Here is a 26,510-nt window from a genome sequence, read left to right on the forward strand (position 1 = left end):
GATGGGAGTTGAAGCCATGTGTCATGTAGCAAGGGCATACCAGAGCCCCAGGTGGGCTCTCGGGACCTGCTCTGAAATCTGTTCTGCTACAGCTTCGCAGCTGCTGTTGCTGGGGTTCTGTGGCTGGATAGATTAAACTGAGCTTGGGAAAGATGTAATCACACTTTTGAATGCGGCATCGACATGCCCTGCCTGTTCATACAATATTGCAAACAGGCAACTGCTTGCCTTAAGGTTATATAAATTACATACACGTAACATATGAATAGTTACATGCAGCAAGTAAAACTTGCCACCTTCTTCAGGAATTCAGCACAAGTCCTATAAATAAATCACTGAAACGCTACAAACTTCAGAGCGCACCAGTTTTGAATTGTTGAATGTGTATGTCACCCAACACGTTTCCACGAAACACGTGCTTAATATGTGGATACTGGTAAAAGGAAAAGAGGAAGAAGAAGATCAAAAAGTAGGACAAAAGATACTGACATTAAAAAAAGCCTGTCCTTCAGCTGCTAATGGGGATTTATAAAAATGAGTTCATCCATTGCAAAGGGCGTATGAGGATATGTGGCATTTCTGCTGGAGAGAGACTCTAGGGATGCTTACTGCAAATAGGGCAGCCGCCAGAACAGAACAATAGCTCCTGAAATGGTCACGGTTTTGGCTCCTCACACACTTTTTGAAGCCTCATTTTACACTGAGATTTCAGCTTTAGAGATATATCCTCTTCTGAATCCAGCTGTGTTGTATAATATCTCACCATCTCCGGTTGCTCATCTATGATGAGCTGATAGAAGTTATGTTCCCCTCAAGTCTTCTGTTCATGTGACCAGTTAGCAAATTCTGATTCCCCAAAATGATACGTAAAGTAGTTTCGGAGTAGTTGCACCAGCAGCTCTCACAGCAAGATCTAAGCAGGTTACAAACTCCTTCCATGGCTATTTGCAAAGTGCGTATCTGTCTACATCTTCATTATCTGTATTTCTCTTTGAAACAGTGGGTAAGACTCCCACATGTACTCTTGAATTTGAAGTAACTCTAACTCCATCTCAGTGTTGGGCAATACCGATGCCTCAGAAGTAGGTAAGTCACCAACACCACGTGAACAGAAAGTCCCTGGAGTCGAGCCTGAGATGCTGTAAAAGCTCGATGGCAAGGTTTTACCCTGGGAGTTGCTGTTTCTGCAAGATCATAAAATGTCTTTAAGGAATTGAAATAGGTGTTGAAATTGAGGTACAACAGCAAGTTGGAACAGTGTCAAAAGGAAGGCAAAGCAAAGCATGTCTCTCCAGTCATTTGGAAATTTAAACTAGTCTAAAATCTGCTGTTGAAATGTCTGAGTAGTATGATACAATGATGCTATATAGCTAATGGGTTTCAAGAGACAGGTTTGAAAACCAACATTTCAAAGAGTACATATTTCAGAAAGAGTGGGACCTAAAGATATGCAAATTGCTGTTTTAAGGAGCCAGACTACAACACACAAATCCACACACTGCAAGGAACACAGAATAAGAACTGATTGGACTATACAGCCAAGCAAGATAGTAGAAGACAGAAATACAAGTGTCTGGGCAGCTAAGTGATATGGAATGCTGTTTTATTCAATATGGTGATAGGTGCTTTATATATAAAAATATAAATACATGGCCACTTCTACCACTGTCAGTAATTTACTGGATTAGCATGAAAAGATTGGACAGAAAAAAGAAGTCTGTCTACCTGCACCAGGTAGGAGTGGCTGCTACAGAACTGGAATAGCAGCTGCCCTCAGGGACCAAAACCACCTGCAAGATAGGACTGAGCAGGGGAGAAAAAGTACACGTGTTCAGGGGAGGAAGAGAGCAGAGAGTTGACAGCCTGTAAGGGACAAGGTGATCATGTCAAAGGATATGCAGGTCTTTTAAAACAAACAAACAAAAACAAAAAAACCCCAAAAGCCAAGAAATTAAAAAGCAAGGGCTCTGTTGATTCTTGCTGGAGTGCTGAACATTTCATTTATGCCGATGCCAGTATCGTTGACATTAAAAACTCTCAACTGTTAACTAGAGCAGGGAGGAAGATGGCGATCTGGTGGCCACCACAGCTCAGTGTGAGAGAACACCATCTCATGGGGACCCATCTAAATGCTTGGAAGTGATAATTTTAAGGCTCTGAGCCAGTGAGGGGTCCAAAACCAGTAACCCTTCAATTTTAGCACAGTGGGATCAATGACAGAAATCTAAGGACAGTCACAGTACAGAAGGTCTGGAAATACCAGAACATTGTTCTTGCCTTTCACAGTTACACAGAACTCAAAGATGCTGTTTCAGGATGAAAGCCAGGACACAGCTGGCAAGGAAGCTATCAGAGATGAGAAAATCCATCCATAAATTTTACTGTATTCTTTTCAGAACAAGCTATTACCATGGATTTTGAGATAAGGAAGGTAACCTAGTCCATAAAGCTGTCCACCGTATCTAGGCGTTCCAACTCCAGTTAGAGAACAGTCTCCTTCATTTTGGACCAATGAGACTTAAAACAGACAGTAATGAGAAAGTGCTACACCATGCAACCTTGCAAGACAGGTCTCCTAGGGAAATACAAGGGAATTAAACACTGGAAGTCTGTAAGATTGCAATAGCACTGAATGGCATGGGAAAACCAGGGCTCGTGTTTGACACTTGCCTTGAAAAGTCAATTCAACTCATGCGTATCACCACCATGATAATACCTTGTGTTATGAGACATTGGTAGCTCCAACACAGACCTGTTCTCTCAGTGGGGTTAGCACCTGTAACACTAAACAGCAACAGCAGCAGGTGTTGTGTCATTGTTTTCTGTTTATATTAATTTATAGTGGATGGCTTGGCCACAGATGATCTAACTCCAGGTGATTTACAAACATTAATGATCTAAGCTACCCTGACCCTTTGTAAGTTAAGAATCCTCATTTTTGCAGAGGCAAAACAAGGCACAACAACAGATTCATGTGTATAATCTGTTAAAGAGAGTTCAGATCTCTGATTCCCCAGTTGGCACAATATCTAGACTTTTATCTGCTTTCTATGCATCAGGTTTCCAGCAGCAGAGAAAGCATATTTAGGGCTACGGAGAGGCAGTGTTACCTGCAACAAATGTATGCATCAGCAAATAGGCTTACATTCCTCATACCTCCTCCATATGCAGATACAACTTCCTTTGCAAATCATTGACTCTAATAGAGTTACTGCTCATGCATAATAAAATAAATTGTTTCTAAGATTGGTTAAATAATACCATCTGTATTTATACATTTACACAATGCAGAATAGTCACATGGCTATCTAAAAAAAAAAAAAACTACTAAGGAAAAAAGATGAAAATGAGACCAATAACCACCTTTTGTTGCAAAATTTTTGAAAACAGTATTTCCAGCTTAGAAAGGGAGGACTTTCTGCATAAAGAGACTACACACCACAAATGAACATGTCTGTCATCAGCTCTGAGAAAGGAGAAAATCACAGTGCTGGCTGCACAAAGAGGTGGAGGGGAGGGGCAGGCGGAGGGATGTGACAGATCTCTTCACTCAGAGACGGATGATGATCGAAGGAGGGTTAATGCTTGGCCAACCAGTAACGCCCTCTTACAGGTTGTCTGAGGTGATCATTTTGCTGCTGGTCACTGAATTGAAGGTTAGCTCTAGACCATGCCACAAAACAAACCAGAGGACTGAATCTCCTTCTGACGCTTTCTAAGCAGCCAGAGTAGGCATTCTTGGTTCTGTCTTAATGTTTTTAAACTTTCACTCTTTCTTCTTGTGTTTCCCCGTAACGATGGCAGCTATTGAAATACTCAGAAAATAACCATGGCTAGGCTAGTGCTAGAAATGTAGAGAAACAAGAAACCGCAGTAGATCGGTTGGTTAATTGTAAATGAATTCTCCTTGCTGGGTGGAGCGTGCACTGCAATGTGGCAGCTAAGGGTGGGCTTTCAGAAATTATCCCACTACTCCAACCATCTCATGCTTTCCCTTCAAAACCTTCTCCCAGGTCTCGGGCTTCTCTCTATTACATTGAAAGGGAACCTGGGGCCTGTTCACCCTACTGGATTTCTACTCTCTACTGAAAGCAAAATTCTAGCCTGTGGCTGGATTATACTACTTGAGTTTTTCCTTTTCCCTTCAGTCTATTTGTCTGGATCTATCAGATGTCTTTTTATATACCTTGATTATAAGCACTCTGAGAGGGGCCATATTTTAATCTGCATTTGTGCAGCATCAACTATTGTGGGTTCCTGGGCTATGACTAGGACTTTCAGGTGCTATGGGGTAATACAGATAACAACTGATTGAAATTACATGGTAATTAATGTTGGTCTGCAGCAAGCTACCTAGTTATGGAAATTAATGGTACTTATAGGTAGCCAAAAGCATGCCCACAGACAAATTATACTGTAATTATAATTTGGTACCACTGCAGCTACAATACCCTTATTATAAGGGAAGTGGCCAATTTTCCTGTACCAAAACGTTAGGCAAGAGCGATAGAGGTATGGATAGAGGTATAGATAGAACAACCCAAAGGCAGGGAACTGTGGGTTTCCATGCATGCACTAAATCCCCCCTCTAAATTTTGATGACAGTTAGCGAGAGGGGATAAGCAGTTGAGATATCGTTTTCCACTCGGGCACATCTAGATAGTGCCAAAATGCCAAGGGGCAAAATGAAGGACATTCAGAAGGGGAAAAGCAAGACCAGCATCTCAGGCTTCCTGCAGGGGACAATGCACACAGTCTTCTAAGGAGTTTGGTAGAGAGAGTAAGAGCGAGACTGACATATGCAAAGGATTATACTTACATAGGCTCCCACAATGCTGCTCTTGGCAGCAACGAAGATCAGACAGATGAAGATGGCTGATCCTAGCATGCCAACAGCACAGACAAGAGGATCAGCTCGCTGGGTTTTTAACCGGCACCATTTGGTTGCCCCAGCCCCTGTGATTACACCCAGGAAACCAGTGAAGCATGTGATTGCTCCGAAGATCAAGCTATTGAAAAGAAAAAAGAAAAAAAAGAGACGGGGGGTTTTTTTTGGAGTTTTTCCCAAAAATGGGCATGGTCTTTGAACAAATTATTAGGGTAAACTGACTAATGGAAATCTGCACATTGGCTTTGCAAATTTAAAATAAAACAAATGAGCTCCCCTGCTGAGTGCTTGTGATTTTAGCACTCTTCCCCTGCAATTAAGAAAAACACAGCATATGAAATTCAGCCTTGTACACAGGCATTGATCAACACACAAAGGGGTGCAAAGGGGTCATACTGCTTCTTTGTGTGGAACTGAGCTTCCTATCAAGTGCATTGTACAGCTAATTATGTATGCACAAAACTAAGCAATAACCTGCACATTGATCATGTAAGGGGAAATCATGGACAGAACAGGCACTAGGGAGCTTAAGGGAAAGGAAACCTAACAAGGCTCTAAATACCAGTGACTTTCAACGTACTTAGACTTTCTAACTCCTTTCAGACCACTTCAAAGAAGCCTGGTTAGATTATTTTGCTGTTATGTTACACATTTGAAATGTGTTAATTTAAAATTTAAAGATCCAGGAGTTGTCAAGGATTCTTCGCATTGTATGTGCAGGGCTTGGATTACAGAGTCTTTGGTAACTACATTACAGTAGCTCCAGGGCCGCTCAAAATATAGGTGTCATCAAGGAGTGGAAAACTTCTCTTTGTAAACAGCAGATGGGCAGTCTGACTGGAGCTGTATTTTCTGCTCACTGCATTTTTGCAGAATAGACTGAGACTGCCTGCTGGGCGCTCTAGTTGATGGTACTCCACTAAGTAGTTTACCTGAGATGGGATTGTGTCAGCTAGAGCAAGAAGGTTTTCCTAATGTTATTTTTCCCTCACAAGCTAAAAAGCAAAAGAGCTGACAAAAGGCAGTTTTTCATATCTTTTATTCACCTGGAGAAATGCTTTTTTAGCATTTTATGTTTTGTGCCATCGCGGTAAAGCACAAAACGATTAATTACTTTTCATAGCTTATGTGCTGCAAGTGATATTATATAACTGAGACGGAAAAACCAAACCACCGTATAACATCAAGCAATCCAGACCAAAGTGTCCCAGATCTCTGCACCATTTTTCAGCAAAACTCAGCATACACAGTAGCGTACAGAGCAATGAAACACGGTCAAGTCCTCCTTCACACAGAAACAAAAGTCTTCAGGGTCAGTCCCTGCAGCCTTTAGGGGAACCCTGAATTATAGCCACCACTGTGGCTACCCAACCTGCCAGCTGATTCTGCTGCTATCACAGAAAACAGTGTGGGTCTTAAGAAACCAAACTCTCTCTCTCTCAGCTCTCCAAACATCTTCTAAGGCAAAGACAGCAGTCTCTTTTCTACTGCTGCACTATATAGCCTGGGAACTAAGACAGAGCTGAGGTCATTGCTTCTCCCTTGGTTTGACTTCATGCGATGAAGAAAAGAAGAGCAATAAAACCTAGTTTACAATCCCAGCATTTCCTATCATTGTTGCAAAGACCTAGAGGAAATTACAGACATTCTAGTAACTTGACTCCAATGGGACTTGCCTGTTTCCTCTGGTAAATAAGCCCCTACCCCTTTCCCCCTCTTTAAAGCAGCAGAGTATGAATCTCACCTATCTTTGGTGCTGCAGGGCTGTGAGCTGCAGGTCTCTGCTGTCTTCTGCACGACCTGTGCTCTGTGAAGGTAGAGAGGGATCCACATGCCAAGTGCCCCTGTGGCAAAGGAGACAGCTGAGGTGGCCAATGATGAGAACACGTAGCTGCGGCTGTGGAGACGCAAGAGGCAAAACCAAGAGAAAGTTTAGTGGGAAAAGTGAAAGAGCAGGAGCCCCAGGACAGAAGCCAGAGCTTCAGTGACAAATCACAGTGTTCCCCCATACTAGCGATCTCCCTTTGCCAAGGGGCAGAGATAATACAAGGTACAAAGCAGCGGAGAATAAGAGGCACAGAATATTTCTTCATACGTGATGCTCCATTGATAATAATGTCCTTACCTCTTCAGAGGTGCTTCAAAGAGACCATTTTTCATGGGACCGTTTCAGAAGACAGTCAGTACTTAGTCACTAAGACATGATGTGTGAATTACAGGGCTTTCACTGTAATATCACCTGTTTACCTGGATTACCAGTTTTACTTCTCCCTCCCCATCTGTGCCACCATATGTTTACTAATTGGATAAACTAACAAAAAAAGTAATGTAGAAATATTGATAAATTAACCATCATCACTTTCCATAGTCCTTTGATACTGGATGACAATACCAGGAAGGCATTCTAGCCAGCAGTTCTAAAAATGAAGGACACCACAAGTTTCCCATCAGAATTCTGATGTAACATTGAATTCACAAGTGCAAGTTTGCACATTCCCAGGCAAGTTTTCTGGAAGCAAGGGCAGCTGCTTAAACACTTGTGAGCGTGTGATCTTTTATGCACATATACAAGCACCCAAGCACATTCAGTGCTTGTGCATTCAGTCACATGCGGTTGTATAAACCTATATATTTAAACTTGCCATGTAGTGCAAGCTTTTGTGTATTTTCTTCTCTTAAATTGCTCTGGCATCTAACTGTCTTTTTCCCCTCAGCAGAGTAGCTCTTTCAAGGAAGAACAAGGACCTAAGCGTCTGAACAACAGTGGCACAACAATTAATACAGGAACACAGCAATTTCTACACTTCAAAAGCCTTGATTTGTCTGAAGTATGAGCCAAACAAAGCAGACTCTCTCTTAGATCTCAATCTTGGAAAGGTTAGAGCAAAAGTTGGAATCCATCATTGTCACTGCAGTCGATACCTCGTGAAAATGTAACTGTGATTTTCTTTCCTAGGTCCACAGACTAAGCTTCCTGCAATTCTCTGCATGTTGTCACCTTCCAGTCTCACAGTGCTAAGTAGTACAGGCCATTGGATGTTCCCGTTAAGCATTAAAGGCAAACCATGCTTTTTACTAGTGCTCTTACTTTCTAATCAGTGCTTTCATGTCTCTCAGCCATGAGGTCCGAGCCTTCAGCTGTCCCCCAAGTTGTTCAACGTTTCCTCTTTTAGCAGCAGGTACAAATATCAAGATGAGTGTCCCTGTTATCATTCCCAGGAGTGGAGATACCTGCAAGAAAGGAACAGGGAATTAGCACAGGAGTCAGCAGGGTTTGCTTTGACTAGTCAGTAACAAGCAGATTATGTTAGTTTTGTTTCAGCGATGCGATTCTTTATAACTAGTCAGAATCTGTAAGCACACTGAGGCATCTACTCCTTTCCTTCATAGACTCATAGAATAGAATAGTCTGGGTTGGAAGGGACCTCTAAAGCTCATCTAGTCCAACCCCCCTGCCCTGGGCAGGGACATCTTCAACTAGATCAGGTTGCTCAGAGCCCCGTCCAGCCTGACCTGGAATGTTTCCAGGGATGGGGCATCCACCACCTCTAGTCTAAATCTACCCCCCTTTAGTTTAAAGCCATTCCCCCTTGTCCTGTCGCAACAGGCCCTGCTACAAAGTTTGCCGCCATCTTTTTTATAAGCCCCCTTTAAGTACTGATAGGCTGCAATAAGGTCTCTGCGAAGCCTTCTCTTCTCTAGGCTGAACAACCCCAACTCTCTCAGCCTTTCTTCACAGCAGAGGTGTTCCATCCCCCTGATCATTTTTGTGACCCTCCTCTGGACCCGCTCCAACAGGTCCGTGTCTTTCTTATGCTGAGGGCTCCAGAGATGGAGGCAGGACTCCAGGTGGGGCCTCACCAGAGCAGAGTCATTCCCTGGACTCTCTTATCTCACTCTGGAAGCATGCAGCTTTGAGAATACTCTGATTAAGGCAGTCTATTTCTTTGTGTTATTAAAGTACCAAGATTCATGGAAGTGCGGTTCTTCAGTGATGTTTAACTCTTTGGAAACCTACTCCCAGCTGGGCTAAGAGACCAACTAGTTTCTGGGAGAGTGCAGAAGCCTTTTAAAGGCAATAAGGCCAGGTGAAAGATTTCTGGATGTAGGGAGCATGCCAGCTTTGAAAATCCTTGCTTGACATGCATCCCTCTTCCAGCTAACCCACAATGGCTTCCTATTTTCAAGCAGCTTCCTCAGGTTACCTCAGTGTACAGCAGACCAAGAAACATTAAAGATTCAGGCTGGAAGAGAGGAAAGCGACACATTCAAGCGTTAGGTTTCCCAGTTTCCTCTCCTTTCTTCCAATCACTAGACAAAAATACAAAGCTCCCACAATGGTTTGCAAGCTACAAACATGATTTTTGTTTTGACACTGAAATTCCACCATTGTCAGAATGGAAAATAACTCCGTTAGGAAAACAGGAACACAGATTTTCACCGAACTATCATCTCTTCTATACATGTCATTTTAAAAATAAATTCCTGTTCCAAAAGAAATATGCTTCCAATAATAACCTGAGAATGACCTTTACACATAGAGCAGTGTTTCACATCCAAAGACGACAAACCCAGAATTCTTCTAGGGAAGGGAAGGCAAAAATATTTCAGAACTGGAAAGTCAGGAAAATCCCTTATCCAGGGATAAATGAAGCCTGATACAGTATCCTTATTTGCAGTTGAACACAAGACACAGCACTGGTAAAAAAAAATGGAAATGCTGGGATTTTCTAGGGCCATAAAATTTAAAGTGTCTTTGATTTTTATCTAAAGGCTTAATCCCCCAACAGGACAATATCCATGGATATTCAGTAATGCTCCAATGAAACACTGACATTACTGCTAGATCCAGAGACAAAGCTGCCACTTGCCAAAGTGCCCTTCTGTCTTCTTCAGCCCACTGAAGTACAGATTACTCCTGACATCTCCTGGATTTGGAGACCACAGGAGATCACAGAGGGAAGCATCACCTAGGGGAATCGTTCACATCTTGCGAGAGCAGAGTTAATTGCCACAGGGACGGAGGCTGCATTACACTGATGTCTGGAAGCTTTCAACATGTGCTGTTTGTCTACAAAAACTAAGCAATGCTGTCCAAAGCAACCATCATAGAAGTGTGCAGCTTGTCAGATTCCCCACGATTTTGCACAGTCAGGGAATCATTCATCAATGTGTCGTTTATAGTGGACATCATGACCCCATAAGTGGTACAGTCTTGCAGATAGCCTGGATTTCTCAGGATAACTATGGAGACTTCATCTGAAAAGAAAGATGCTAGTGAGGATTTCTTTGCACAGGTTAATCATTTGGGTTTTACAGATAGAAACACAAGAGCGCTCCAATGTATCAACCTCATTAAAGCCCACTTTTCTTATTCCTTGTGCCGGCCTCTGCTCAAAAGTTAATTTTACCCTTAAAGTATTTCTGCTACTGAATGAGGTAGCCATCCTCTTGGTGTGAAGCTGTAGGCTATTGAACTTTTCATTTTAGGTTCACAACTGGAAACTACTCTCCACTCTCCTAGCTGCGGATGAACTGTTCACGGTGATTTTCCTGGCTTTGCTTACCTTCGCTGGACAGGGAGGGAATGGCCTGTGTCACAGAAGGGCACATTTGCTTGAGATGAGAACCCATGTATTTCATCACCTGCTGTTATAAATGGTGTTGGCCTGAGCTTCATGAGATTCATTGTCTTCATGAAGTGCCAGAGCCAGGGAATGCACCTCACAGGGGCTCATGCCACCCAGACTGCCAAAGGTCAGAAAACAGTTCTGCTGGGCCACTTCCTCTCAGCTCTTTCAAGACATCTTTGTGTGCAGGATCTGTTTGTGCGTATGTGATTGGAGTGTATTATCTTTTCAACACATTTATCAAGGTCCCAAGAGGTTAAAATAGAAGGAAACTGACTGTCTCAGGGCAGAAAAACAAGCGGAAACTGGAACAAAGTGTTTTTTCCTCAAAGCAGGAAGCCATTCTCGGAGTTTCTTGACAGCAGGGGACTGAAAGACTGTGGAGTTGATTTAAGGCCAATGCCTCGTCTTCCCATCCCCATCAAGAAATCATGGTTGACTGATAATAAAGTGATTGGAACATTCTTGCTCCCGGGCAGGGAAAAAAACAAGTACGATGTGCCAAAACCACATACCTTTCCCATTTGCTTAGAGAACGCATCTGCTATGTACTTAATATCCATAGATGTAATTTCCAATCCTTTACCTTCTATATGTAACAACAGGTTGAGGAGTTGTGTGACAGAACTCTTCCTAACACTGATCAACCGATGCAACTGTTATTACCATGTTATTAGGAGTAGCTTACCCGCAACGCCCAGTGCCAGTCTCCAGCAACCTGCTTCACACTTGACCCAGTGATGTATCCCAAGCCACTGCGAGAAACACAAAGGTGAGAGTCAGAGTACCACAATCACAGCCGTTCTTAAACAACGATAAAAAGAGGCACAATCAATTGTGTGTCCTAGGCTCTCTTCTCCTGCAGGAAGAAACACGGGGGATGAAGCAGATGGTGGCTAATACGTAACTCTTCCCAGCACCGTTGATCTAAAAATGCTCAGATCTGATGGAAATTTAGACACTGATCTCAAGTTTATAGCTGACCTTTCAATCTACAGTGGATGGAAACAAAGCCCCAAAAAGAATTTATTTCCCAATTTAATTTCTACATCAGGCCTTTCTGTGCACTAATATGAATACTTAACAATTTTATGTTCAAGCTCTCAGTTAAGTGCCCTTCAAGGACACACCATATTCCATCATTAAATTCTTTTCTTGTCATTTAATAGTACTTGGTTCTAATCACCCATGAAGAGACCATTTTCCATAAGCTTGTAAGAAAAACCAAGAAGAATATGCAAGATAGTCTGATGGGAGAACATCAGACCTGAAACCTGGAAATCCCCTCTGAAGATGAAGGAGCAACAGGACCTTCAGCCACATGCTAAGAATTACACTGTGGTAACAAAAGGTAGCTCACAAGAGACTAGATAAAGGTGAACGTAGCCACGCTTCTCTCAAAGTCAACTGAACAGATGTGAATATCCTTTTTTCAAACCTGCTGCATTTGTTGCTGAGATCGCCTTGGCTAAAAGTTGCCAGGACTGCTGTGGGGCAACTGTCAGCCATCACATGCCTTTAGTGAACAGCCTGCTAAGCTTTGGCGGTTGCCATCTATCATCACCCCCAAACTGGGTTTTTTACACAGACGGGCCCCAAAATCAAACCATGGATCCAAACCTCTGTTGGATATTGAGAGAATTAAGTCCCAGAATCAGGCTCAACAGGATGAGTATTTGTCATTTCTTGCTAGCCATAGTTCACTGAATTCTCTACGTAAATACTTGGCATCCTTGGCCCTCTTGGGAAATATTCTTTTCACCAGTTAAGGACTTGGCTATTTCTGTTTCCTCAAGAGCAAATGGATGTTTGCGAGTTTCATCTCAGGGACGAGTGCTCTAACTTGTAAAATGCACCACCCTAAACCAGAAGTTTTTCCCTGAGTTGAGGGGGATGAAACTGCTGCCCATGTATTCCCTGCTGGAAATGAACCCATGATGCCACTTCTGCACAGGATGTTGTCCAGCTCTGGGAATCGGTATGCGAACTATGTGAACCCACCCTGCCTACAACCTCAGAACAGAGGGTCAGCCATTATTTAAAATAAATAAATAAATAAAAAAATAAAAAAAACCATCAGAGATTCCCTCCTAAACTATGTGAACCCACCCTCCCTACAACCTCACAACAGAGGGTCAGCCATTATTTAAAAAAAATAAAATAATAATAATAAAAAAAACCATCAGAGATTCCCTCCTGTCCCAACAATCAGATACTGCATTGGGCTGATAAGGGAACTCAACTGAAAGAAAGCGCCAGAGGAAATAACTACTCCAAATCTGAGTCTGTCTGCTGCTTTCATCAAGCATCTATGGGCTTGGCTGTCCTCCGCTGCTCTGCGTTAAGACTGATTGTGAACGATCATTACAGTTTCTCTCTTCAGCCTTGTCTACACTAGACTTCACAATTTCTCCTAATCGCTGTTTCAGTGGCAATAGCACTAAGATGGACTGGCCGCTGCTCTTGCAACTACCAAGTCATCTACAATTGGCTTAGCTACGTTTTCCAAACTTAAGTTAGATTGGCCAAATTCAAGGTTGGGCACAATTTGAGCTTAAACTAAAAATATTTTTAAAAGTCAAAATTTCAAATTGTGTATGTTATGTAGCATACTCCTCTTGAAACCTGATATTTAGGTTGTCACATAGAAGCAGGTACCCATTCACTCACTTTTGAAAACTCAGCCCAGTGTCTTGAGAGATCTTGATTTCACAGTAACCTGAAAGACATTGGCTAAGGAAGGCCTAGACCTCAAATGAATCGAAGCAACGATTCAGAGAACAAGTATAACATTATTCAAAATGATAGTTTAACTTAATAATGCTTAAAAAAAAAAAGTCAGCTAAAATATTTGATTCCATTTTCACCCCATTGCTGTAAAAAAAAAAAATCCTTCCCACTAATTCCCAAAAGTCACACATGAACCAGTAACGGGGCTAGAAAAAGAATCCAATTCCTGCAACTAATTAGTCACTGCTCACAATATTTTCCTGTCTAAACCATTCCAACCAAAGGCAGAACTATCATCGTTAGCAACTTAAGATCCGTGTGAACTTACTTGAAGAGAAAAGCCAAAACCAGATCAAAGAAGCATTATGTCACTTACCTGCCAAGAGGAATTGCAAAGTAGAAAACAGACAGCATAAGGGTCCTTGTGTTTTTGGTGAAAAGGTCTCCTATGATGGTTGGTGCAATAGTGGAGTAACTTGCTTCACCGATGCCAACCAAACCTCGTGAGAGCACAAGAAGCCAGAAATACTGAGAAAAGAAATAAAACACCTTAGCAGGTCTCCTCTTGTCTTTTGGAATTCAGGATGGACAGCAGTGAAAGCTGCGCAAATAGGGAAATATAAACCCATGTGACTGGAAAGTGACCCCCCTGCATGCATTTATTTTTTAAAACCTCAGACTCTTTCCATTTGCCTCTTGCTGGGGAGGAAAGGGACCATATTTTTTGTGAAGATTTATAGGCATGAAAGAAAAGTAGTAGTAATACATGTTTACCCAGTGACACTCAAGAAGATATTTCTAATACAGGCAGAAGACCCTCAGTTTATTCTCAGCATGTAGCTCACTCTCGTTAAGCCCGAGTGCCAGCAACCTGCACTGACAGAGGAAGGTTTGGGGAGGCGGGTGAGGGTAACAAATCCTGCTCTGGGATCCCGAAAAGCAATACTTGCCGAGCACAATCCCAACCTCCCCAGCATGCCGAGGGAGGAGTTAAGACTGGTGAAATCCTAAAGGCTCTTCAAAGCTGTGAAAGAGTTGAACCTGCAATCCCCCAAATTCTCGATTTTCTCCTTGGTTAGAAGCTACTGAATAAGGGAAGTTTTTCAAAGGTGCTAAGCACCTATCTCACTCCACTTGCCTGGAGTGAGCATAAAAAAGCATAAATCTCCCCCTCACAGCAGGAAGGCAGAGTAAACCAACACTGAACGCTTCTGAAAAACCTCAGGTTACAATCTGAGCCGAAATGCACACAGTTACAAAGAGATAAGACTTGAGCTTTACTGTGAACCACAGGAACATCAGTGTGCTCAGTAAGTAGTACCACCAGGTGAAAGATTCAGAGCCATACAAGGCAACGGCACAGGTTGAAAAGGCATTAAGCTGCCCAGAGAATTACGTGCCCTTCTGAGTAAAGGGCAATCCAACAGAACGAGGAGATGGACTTCCCATTCAGCACAACACAGCCTAAAATGGACGAAAAGGAATCGTTCATTTAATAGAATTTTCTTCATGGCCTGTTTTCCTGTTTCAGCCAACGCTTTTGTAAACTGCAAGAACCTGATTTTCAAGCCAACCTCTTTCACTACACTTGCAGTTTTCTGGGTGCTGCTGCGTGAAGGCATAAGGCACAATACTTTGATGCCTAAATACCTGATACATGAGCACAATCAAGTCCTCAGACTTCTAAGCAGCTTGAGCTACACCCAGAAGTAATTGCAGGTGCAGAAATTAAGCAGTCAATTGCAGAAAACTGTAAGCAACAGGGAAATCTATTTCTACAAATATAACCTCTACAAATCCTCAATTTACTGTTATTATTCTATAGATCATTTGTGAGAAGAACAAATTATAACATTATAATAAGGGATTATAATATGTCCTTAAACACAAAAGTGCTTTGAGAACAATGAGCGATTACTAATTCCCCTTCTTCAGATGGGAAAAAGTTGAGTTACAGGGATGTGACTGACTTCGTGCCCTACAGCAAAGCTAAGCCAGAGTACAGGGCTCTCATTCTCAAATATGGAAAATGTCATGCAGACATCAAGCCACGTACCTCAGTCATAAATATATCCATCAGCAGACAAAAATCTACCACTGACACATTTTCATTGTTTTCCTCACTGTAATCCCCTGGTTGAAAAGAATTTCTTGAGGTTTCCTATAGTCACACAAAACAAATACTTTTGCACACTCTTCACTTCCTCTTATTTTGACATAAATTCTGCATCAATACCTATTTTCTGAATGTATCCAAGTTCCTTGTTTGCTGGCAGGGCGTTTGCAGTGCTTCTATCATTCATATATCTCCCATAGCACATACGTAACAGACACGTGTGGGTGTATGCAGAAAGGGCAATACCGTGACTCAACCGATTTAATTTATGCCAATTACCTAATGCTAAGCTACTCCACTGCAGAAATATGCTGACAATGATTGGTGCACAGGTAACCAATGTATTTGCAATGAGCAACAGTATTTATAACATGCTGAATGACTTAGTCATGCAGAATTAGAAAGCGAGGGAACTGGAGGCTGGTTTTGGTTTCTTAAGAGGTTCAGATCTGGACCACAGAGAGGGTGACAGGCAAAATACTCATCTACCAGACCTGGAATGAGTATGTAGATAGCTAGTTACACCTGCAGAATGACAAGTTTGCAAATGCACTGGATGTTCCTCAAATTTGAAATACCTACATAAAAATGACACAAGTTTGAGCTCACCAGCCAGTATCACTCTCAGTGAGTACACTGGACAGGAATTTCCTCCAAATAATGCTGTTGTAAGATTCCTCTTACAATCCCAGCATAAAGCAGCAAACTGTACAAAGATTTCCTATTGCGGTGAAGAGCGACTCGGTTCCATCAACACCTTTGAATCAGAGTCCCCGTACAATGAAATCTTCTGCAACAAGTAAGATGTTTACTCTTCTCCCCCAGTTCCTCCTTGAATCCTCCTCCTGGGCTTATCCCATGCTTACACACTCCAAGTATCTGTTTAATATTTAAACTATGTTATCTGAAGCAGGGATATCCAAATTTAAGTCATGAGATTCTGACTTCAGTTGGCAATAAAAGGAGTCTTATAAAAGCATAATCTACATAAAGACATGAATGGTATTGCCCTTCTGAGATGATATATTCAAGACTACAGACAATGCAGCTATTTAGGTGTAACAACCAGGCAAAACATACAGAAGTCCAAAACAATATTAGGGAATTATTTATAATCAGTTCTATGTTGTGCCTGGTTTTAGAGCTCTGTATCTAGGATTAAAGAGCTAATGCCTCTTCTTATCCCGCTGAAAGATCTCTTCTGGATCTTTGGCTAGCACACATCCTATTGGAACCTAGACAACAAAATTATGCGGTAATTTGTTACATTAAGCTAGAACTCCCAGTCTTCCATCTCTAATCAGTCAAAACTTAAGTTTTTGTCTTCTCTGAAGAGGGACAGCTGGGTAGCTCCCCAAGACAAAATGTCACCCTTTCAGAGAGAGGCCTAATCTTTCATTTTTCATACAGGAAGAAAAAATACGAACAACAAAACAACTCCAAAATTCTTATGCTGCTACTCATTTGGACCACAGACATACCATGAACCACTTGGAAACTGGTCCCAAAACCACTGTGTGTGCAATATAGACAACTGCTATTTTACTATGTGTGTCTATTTATATATATACACATACATCCATACCTCCCTCTCTCTCTGAGTGCATGCGAACATGACAACCAACATAAACAAACGGGAAAGTCAGATATTACCCACGCAGAGGAAGCACCCTTCTCCTCCACAGCTGTAGCAGGACACTTCTACCATTCCCTCTGCACTAGGTTTTCCCCCAAGTGCTTTTTCCTCTCTCTCCTACCCCAGGATTCTCAGAAGTTTAGTGAGACAAAAAGGGCTGACACCAGCCAAATTCTCTACATTATCTGTGCTTAAAAGCAGTACAGGCAGCTAAGACTTTTAACTGAATTTCACTGTTCCCCAAGCAGAAATTGATATATATTAAAGACGCTTATTCCTTTCTACATAACCTTGGAACTCTTCTGTCATTTGTTCATCTGTGCAAATAGTTATCACTCTGGCAGGAAAATTGAAAATATATGAGTCAGCTTTCAGCACCTGAGCCTATTCCTTTTCCATAGGTTAAGCCCAGCAACCTCAATACTTCAATGTCTTTTTCTCTGAGTCAGTGCTTGCAACTAAAGTTTTTTTGAAACAAAGGGCTATTACAGCAAACAATTTATTTATATCTTTAATTTTGGTTAGCAGTCATGCCAGAGGTGTCTGCACCTCCATGAGAGCTGCCAACATCTCCTGGTTTGTAGAGATGCAATGGTTTCCTTCGAATGACTGTATGGCAGAAATCCCCCTCCCTGCCTAAAGTGCTACAGAGACTGTCGCAGTCACAGCCACGCTGTGGCAGAGCTCCTAGGCACCAACTTGGATGTGGACAGCTGGAGAAGGGTTATCGTAGGAAGACCTGAACCATACAATGCGACTGCTATGAGCTCTGGGGGCAATTTAGGATGCAAAGGTGCTCCGAGTCCCTTTCTCCAACTTCCATGTGCCACAAAGGGGCTGATGAGACACAAGCCAAGGAAGATTCCAGTATACAAGAAACCATCAACATATGGAAAGAATAGTGGCCGGCAGAGACCCAGAACCGCCACAGTCTTCCTGGGAAATTTCCCTTCAAGAGATGCCATCACCAGAAAGTAGCGCACAGAGAAAGCACTCCTACACGCCTGCATGAGGTAGAAAAGGTCAATGGACCTGCTCTCTTCTTCCCATCTCTTAACTCTATGGAAGGAAAAATATGCCCTAGTTCTAAAGCTGAAGACTTTACTGCTTTGTAATTTGAAGACTAACAAACCCAAACAAAAAAAGAAACCCAATCCCCCAAAATAGATATGAGTTTTGAAAGGGATACAAATCCTTATGCCTCAGGGAATGCACCGATCGCTAATAGGAATGCACAACACACTAATTTCCAAATTTCTTAAACTATCTGCAAACCGTAGGCAACAGCAGCGATAGATCATGGGGACAGGCAGACCTGGTCTGATTACTGTTGCCAATGACACTATCTCACTAGAAGCTACAGGCCTGACACAATCCTTTCAGAATTTTCATCTGAAAAAAGCTTTCATGATTTGAATTAAATATTTATAATATGCCAAAAAATAGTTCATGTATTTTCTCTGCAAAGTATGACATGGTTTATATTCACATTTTCATACTGACTTTACTCTCAATCTCACACACACATAAATGTTTGATGGCCTAGGACACGTGACTAGCTTTAATCATGTTTGGACAAACCTCCTAATTATACATTTATCCTAGCTGTATAGGCCATTGAGTGAGTAATACATGTTTTAATAGGTCTAATTACAGCTTTAACTCCTTTATCTTTTTTAATTAGTTAACAAAAGGAATTAAGCCACAGTTCTCTAAAAGATTAGCTGTCAGTGATAAACCTATAATCTGCCAAATATGTGTACAACTCTGAACCACCAGATTTACTGTCTAAAGAATCATATGATCCTTAAGCTTCGGTTATTAAGTATTTGCATTTGAATGTGGAGTAGCTTGTAAGGGTCTCATAAAACAAGCTGAATACATGCTTGTTTCAGATTAGGGACACATGGACCGATGAGATCACACAGATATAGCTAACCTAGTACAAATTACTAGCATGGATGTACAGCAGCAGTGCAAGCCATGTTTTGAACTGATGTTGCTGGTCTAAAAGAAGGACCTTTTATACAGCTACTGCAACTGCACCTGCACCCTTTCCTATATGAGGATATTGAGTTAACCTCCTACGGTTTTCTACATTTAGCTTCTGTAAAAGAGGGCTCAGCACCATGAAATTCCATATTTGAACTGCTGAGGTTTGCCATATTTTCCTTCTTTTATTATATAACATTATGCAGCAAACAAGGATATAGAATCAGGGTTTGCATCCTTGGAAAGAAAATGTGCATAAGGAAAACCATCCATGCCACCAGGCAGCTAGGATTGCCACACAAAGCCTAAAATACATGTGTGTGGAATGACAATAAACTAAGGAGAAAGCACTGGGATTGATTTAATTTCCCCGAGTTTCTAGAGGAAACGAGTTGAACTGTACTGCAGTTACACTCTTGTATTTCTACAGCTGGCAGGGTCTTGTATTGACAAGATCCAGGGTACCACAGCAGTCACAAGTGATCAGTTAGATCAACTGAAGATAAATAAATCTGAAATACTGCAGGAGTCAGCTGACGAAAGTAAAACCCACAGGACTCAAATGTATATTCAAGGGCTGCACAACAGTGGTCCCTTTTGACAGCTACACTCATGTGCAAGCATTTGTCTTTCCCGAGCAGAACCTGTATTTTCTGGCCAGGCAAACACCACTTCCTCTTGCACTCCATTAAGTTTTCCCAACCGTATCAGTACTTTGCAGGGATCTAAGTGGTTAGAGATTACACACCGCACCTTTCACCACAGGTACAACAAAGATGTACCATTAATCATGATGCAAACCAAACCAGGAACATGCTTCCGAGTATCGGTATTGTGACTAAGAGCATTGGCTCCTATAAACTCACAGTTCAAATTCCAGCTCATTAGCTGAGAGTCACTGGAAGAGCTGAGCAATGGAATGACATTACAAATGCAGGTGACATATTCGCTTAAACACTGAACACTCCATTTCTCTTAGTCCTCCCAGTAATGACGGGGTCACCTTTAAGAACCTGAAAGTTTCCAAGTCAAACAGGGACACTGACAAATCGTGAAAGACAAGATGACATTAAACTATGATGTTCACATTTTAAGTATCATTCTGTGTCTGGATGGATGACAAAGGCTACAGCAGAACAGATAACCCTAAATACATCTTCCACCTCTGTGCACCCCTAAAGCTTTACAAATTTTGAATACATATAACAAAGGCACCTGGCTTCCATTGGTGGGTACAAGTCCTGGGTCCACACACTTGTTAGGAATGGTGTGTCAAATCTAGATACGGACCACAAAGTCACACGCCCTACCTTCTCAAACGTGAATGGTTCTAACTCTCCTTTAATAAAAGGAGAATAAATATTGTAAAGAGCTAGAGAGAGGTTACATATTTAGTACTGGTGAATTGTTCTGTGCCAATCCCGAAGAACATGTCTTCCTGTCAAGTCCAGCCCAGACTTTTAAGTAACAGAATATTCATGCCAAATTTTGGCCTTTTGGTATCTTACTGTTTGGGAGATCTTTGCGCAGGAACAAAGGAAGATGAGTATCTACCTTTATCTACAAGTAATCTTAACTAATCCCTCATGGGGATTGCCAGGAGAGAGACCCAAATACAAAATAACATGGGGACAGAAATGTTTCCTGTGATGTTTTGTTGGTCGGTACTTTTCTCCCCCATTAATAGGTTGGGTAAGCATTGTTTTCAGGATTTCCTACAACCAAAAGGAGTTGATTATGTTTAATCTCTGGGTGGCATAGATAGTGACTAGCCAGGGTACACGCTTGTGTGAAGTCTGGTTGCCGACAGGTTGATGAGTTATCAGCTCTGATGCAATGCTGTGAGCTACCAGTATTTTATCTGTTTTTTGTAGAGATACAAGTGCACTTAGAGGTTCATGCTACAGTTACCTGTCTGATAAATGTAACTATAAACTACTCTTCTCACCTCCAACAAGACATTTTTCCCTTATCAGACGTGAGTCATGCTGGCAGGGTAGCCTGGGGGAGATCACTGCAGTTGCCGGTTCTTTTGCCATTTGGCCCACTGCAGAGACATGATTGGGTTTAGACTCCTCTTTTCTTCCCTCATTGTGTGTGTCATCACTTACCCGTAACTACTTTTCACTTCCCATCTCTTTACAATCACAGTGCCTTTTAAGTCACTACTGAACACAACATTTCCCGTAACTTCTATCACCACTGGATTTAAGTTCTACAGTTTCCTCCCTTCAAATTAAACTCTTGATGCCAAGCCCGTCTTTCATCACCGTTTTCAAACTGCTCTTCTCCTTTGCATGCACGTCACAGAATCAGGGAATAGTTGAGATTGGAAGGGACCTCTGGAGATAGTCTAGTTCAAGCCCCCTGCTCAAAGCGGGGTCAACTACAACAGGTTGCTTAAGACCATGTCCAGCTGAGTTTTGAATATCTCCAAGGATGGAGAAGCCACAACCTCGCTGGACAACCTGTTCCAGAGTTTGACCATCCTCACTTTCATAAAGCCATGTCCAGCTGAGTTTTAAATATCTCCAAGGATGGAGAAGCCACAACCTCGCTGGACAACCTGTTCCAGAGTTTGACCATCCTCACAGTAAAAATGTTTCTTCTGAAGTTTAAATGGAATTTCCTGTATTTTAGTTTGTGCCCGTTGCCTCATCTTTTCATTGGGCACCATTGAGAAGAGTCTGGCTCCATCTTTACTGCCTCCTATCAGGTATTGATACACATTGAAGCAGCACTATAGCCACAACCTCGCTGGACAACCTGTTCCAGAGTTTGACCATCCTCACAGTAAAAATGTTTCTTCTGAAGTTTAAATGGAATTTCCTGTATTTTAGTTTGTGCCCGTTGCCTCATCTTTTCATTGGGCACCATTGAGAAGAGTCTGGCTCCATCTTTACTGCCTCCTATCAGGTATTGATACACATTGAAGCAGCACTATTCACACATTTTATTCACACATTCACATTCATTTTATTCACACATGCTTATTATATGCTGGGTAGAGGTTATAAGCAGGTTACAGATGAGATCAGTACACCATGTCAAGATTTAAGAGCAAGCTACTGAGTTACTGAAATCTTAGTACACTTCATTAATCATTTGCTCAAGGGTCAACATATAAACCCTTTGCAATTAGGATGAACTTACAGTATAGCTTCTAAAGCACTTCTGATTCTTCTACAGCATCCATCTACACTATGTCAAACACTTCAAAACTTCAGCTCATTTTGGGTGCATTAAGTGTCCTACCAATTCTTAGCTCTAAGCACCTCACCTTTGAACAATTCCCTTTTGGGAAAATTCAGCTGGTATTCAGAGACCCGCAAGGAGAAGAAAGACCAGAGCAAGTAGAAAGAGAACAAAATACATATTTAAATATAATGAACAAGAGAGATGAAGCAAAGTCCGCTCACCTTTCCTTTGATTGTCTCTAGTATTTGCTAATGGCTTTAGTTCTCCCAGGTGACCTGTTCAGCACACTTAATTGAATGTGGAAAGTTTTATTTGGAAATGTACCTGAGATTCTGGCTGATTAAAGTGTCCTCATTTTATGAGATTTATATTATTATTTAGTATGTAAAAATAACCAATAAAGACTGTAAGATATTCCTTTTTCACTCATCACACCCTTCAATCAGCAACTAAAGTGTTTAACAACTGGGTATCTACAGATAGGCTCTAACATGAAGCACCTAATTAAGCACTCTGGAGAAAAAACAAAAACACCCTGGAAGTAGCAAGAATCCCACAGCACCTCCCAGATTCAGCAGGGAGCTGCTGTGTGCTTTGCAGGTACAAAAATCAGGGCCAAGATTTTCTTAGCTACTTGCGAATTCTGAATGTGACATTCCCTTTCAACATTAAAATTGCGGCGTCTGCAATCCAAGTTTCCATCACTGCCCTCCCTTCAAACCTGTGGCAGTCCTGAGAGAACCTTCTATTACTTTTCAGTAATTTTTGGGTAGCACAAAAAAAAAAAAGGGAGGGGAAAAAAAAAAAAAAGAGCCCAATTCCCATTCTCCATCCAATTAGATAATGTAATTATAAGACACTGGGTGATGAAGCAGCACCACCGGGTCCTGACAGTAGCCTCAGTTAAGACAAAGCAGCGTTTCAGCTTACTAATTGAAGGGCTTTTCATCTGATTGACCTGCCTGTGGTAAAAATATTACATGACACTCAAATGGTGGGATTTATGTTCTTCCCAATTTAGTCTCTTCGTTATTAATATTGCATTAATGACAGGGGTCTGGAATGTAATTGGAAGGAATGTAACAGATTAGCTTGCTTATTCACCAGAACACCATCCGGCAGAGTGCTTCATGCATAGCTACTTATAAAATAGACCTTAAAGAAAAAGGTTGATGTTTTCAAATAAATCACAGGGGGATCATAAAGAGCCCCATGTTACCAGTGCCTGCCAGAACATCGAGTTAAAGCACTTCTTTTCATCCTTGTGGCTCTGGTGTAAGACACAGAGGAGTCCATAGGATTTCACATGGCTGAAATAGTGGTCATTTATCCGTGTTACAAAACCATTACATGCAGCTCGGCCAGAATGTATCTTCCAAAACTGTTCCCCTGAGAACCTTAATAGTTCTGGGTTGGAAGCAAACTGTTGCTTTTTGTTCCAGATCTGTCAGGTGGGACACACTTATCAGCACTTGCAACAAATATCTCTGGCATTAGGCAGTATCACCATTCCCTTCCTGAGACGTGCAAAGACAACCATAACATAATCACAAAAATAGGGATTGGGAGAATGACAATGTATTTTTGTAACTGTGGAAACAATGCAAGGTTCTCGACACACAAAAGTTTTCAAATACTAATAGCTGGAATATGACCTGGCATACGTGAAACTAAAGAATATTCACAGGCAGTAAGAGGCTGCTGTGTTCCAGCCACAGATGAGTCACAAGCGAAGACTGAATCCAAGCAACCCAGCTATAAACAGATACCAGATTTTTCAGAGCAAATAGTTACAGGCATGCAGAACACTAACACCTCCACCTTCAATGATGTCTATAGAAACATATGAGATCTAACCACATCAACCCGATGGGCTGTCTTGTCTCAAACACTCTTTGCTTTGGATCAATTCTTAAACCGAAATTTAGTCAAATCCAACAGACAGGTCTCATTCTTGGAAAGCAGAACCCTATGTTCATATCCCCGAGCCAGCTGCAGAAACGATGATTTCTCAGCACCCTTTGAAAAAAGCATCAGCCAACTGACTGAAACCCCCAGGTGTGAATGTTTTGCCCTAACTAAATGCATTTTCACGGGCAGAACAAGTTTTGAGAGTCCACGAAGGCCACATTTTAATGGAATGCCTCAAGGTTTAAATGAAATTACCACAAAGTTACAGTCCCAGCAATTTACCTATACTGTTGGTTCCGCTGATTCTTGGCATATTTTACTTTGCATATGCTAAAAATTTAAGTACACCAGCAGGTCAGACCTTTTAGGCAACTTAGTTGAAAAACCATCCAAATTGTTCCAAACTCTGAATATTTTTATTCCTACTTTCTGTTTTCACATGTCTCTGGCTTGCTGACTCAATCAAGATCCAGAAGCACCCAAGTACTGTGAGAAAGGCTGACCTTGCAATATGTTTGGCCTACATCTGAGAGATGTCTCATTTTTAGCATCAGATTTCCAGAGAGAAACTGATGCATCTACCAATTCCTCCTACCTAACAGCAGCTTCTTATTCATGATCTTCTTTGAACAGTTGTTATATTGCTAGTTGAAGCGTTATTAATTGGCAAGGTTTTGTCATGCTGTAGCCTCATTTCATTCTCTACAGCCAGCCTATTTGACAAAATGACAATCCTATTTAACTATATTAAATGCATTTGCATGTTTTGTCACTATCTTCTCATGAGACTTCATCAATCATGTTTTCAGACATGATGATCAGCACCACTCCCAGGGATTTCCAGCTCAAAATCTATTACATGGGTTTGAGATTAGTACTCTAATTCAACGTTATCTGAATTGTAAATGCAGCGTTTTGTGTAGCAGTGAACTTTATGCATTTAAAAGAAATGTCAACACTTCAAAAGACTAATTTAGCACCTGGTACTATAAGACATTTCCCATCTTCACACTATTTGTACATTACTCAGAACACAATGGTCCTTTTTTCAGCCCTATGCATGACCCAGGAGGCTACAGATTGTGTGTGCCATTGAAGAAGCGCTTACACTTCCTATAGTATGACTGATGCTTTTCTATCAGCAGGCAACCAAGAGCTCAACCAAAGAAAGGCTCAAATCCATACTTTTGCATCTGAACACAAGCTAAAGAGGCTGAATAACACTTTCCCTCTCTCCTGCATCCTATTTCTCAGGACAATATGCACAAGAAGAACCACCAAGGCCCTCCTAATAGAAAGGTTACATTTGTTTTCAGGCCTCCTAATGAGCCTAAAACTGGGTTGAATTAATTGTTTCCTTTGACTGCGAGGCATCGTTAACCAAACTCTCCTGAAGCACCATGATTCTTTCCAAGTCATAAGCCTCAAGAACACAAGCCATAAGTCGTCTCATTTACATCAATGCTAAGTACATGTCAGCTTACATCCTTGAACAAACAGTAACACTTCTCCAGACCCATATTTGAACACCCCAGTGAAGCATGAAGGGACATGTTCTACCCCACCAACTTGGCATCCTCTCAATACACAATTATCTGGGAAGCTTATTTCCAAAGGAACAGGATCACGTGGTGCCATCCAGACACTGCAGTAGTGACTTGCTTTGCTTTCTGAAGCCGTTTGACCAAGCCAGACTTCCCCACTGCTGAAGCACAGCATGCAACAGTGGAGCACTGCATTGGGAATGACTTGTGGTCCTCAGCTCACAACTGCTGCTGCAAGGGTCGCATTAAGCTGATAGGAAATTTTATAATTCCTTACTCTATATTTTAACATTTGCTTGGAAACTTACACACAGCACTACTTTTTTTTTTTTTTTTTTTAATTCTTTTTTGTCCCCCAGCTGATTCAGTCCTTCTATTTAAGGAGAACTTTCCCTTTCTTCCATTCCTGGGATGTTTTGAATGAGGCTGAGCTTAAGATGCTGTAATAATTACTTATAAAGCATAATGCTAAAGCATTATAGAGACTTCCAATAAGACAGGGTTGAAGCAATAAGACATCCCTTTTGTGTTCCATCGGCATGCTCTGGGGTTAGGCCTCTGCTGCAGTATGGCAAGCAGAGTATACATCTTAATAGGCAACTGTCCTGGTTTCGGCTGGGATAGAGTTAATTTCCTTCCTAGTAGCTGGTACAGTGCTGTGTTTTGGATTTAGGAGGAGAATAATGTAGATAACACACCGATGTTTTGGTTGTTGCTAAGCAGTGCTTACACTAGTCAAGGACTTTTCAGCTTCCCATGCTCTGCCGACTGAGCAGGCTGGAGGTGCACAAGACGCTGGGACACAGCTTCCTCCTGCACAGCCAGGACAGCTGACCCCAACTGGCCAGAGGGACATTCCATGCCA

At 41.7% G+C, this 26,510-nt stretch overlaps 1 protein-coding gene across 1 annotated transcript in view; it reads right to left on the minus strand.

Moving 5' to 3' along the window:
• The window catches only part of SPNS2 (sphingolipid transporter 2), a 110,906-nt gene that overhangs the window by 39,032 nt on the left and 45,364 nt on the right, over positions 1–26,510 (minus strand). The window contains exons 5-9 of the mRNA XM_009276453.1: positions 13,625–13,776; positions 11,207–11,273; positions 7,977–8,119; positions 6,633–6,785; positions 4,820–5,009 (exon numbers count right to left, since the gene is read on the minus strand). Of these exons, the coding sequence (XP_009274728.1) occupies positions 4,820–5,009; positions 6,633–6,785; positions 7,977–8,119; positions 11,207–11,273; positions 13,625–13,776 (705 nt within the window). The remainder of the gene's footprint in view (positions 1–4,819; positions 5,010–6,632; positions 6,786–7,976; positions 8,120–11,206; positions 11,274–13,624; positions 13,777–26,510) is intronic.

This window comes from Aptenodytes forsteri, unplaced genomic scaffold (assembly GCF_000699145.1).
Source record: "Aptenodytes forsteri isolate BGI_AS27 unplaced genomic scaffold, ASM69914v1 Scaffold209, whole genome shotgun sequence".
Lineage (NCBI taxonomy): Eukaryota > Metazoa > Chordata > Aves > Sphenisciformes > Spheniscidae > Aptenodytes > Aptenodytes forsteri.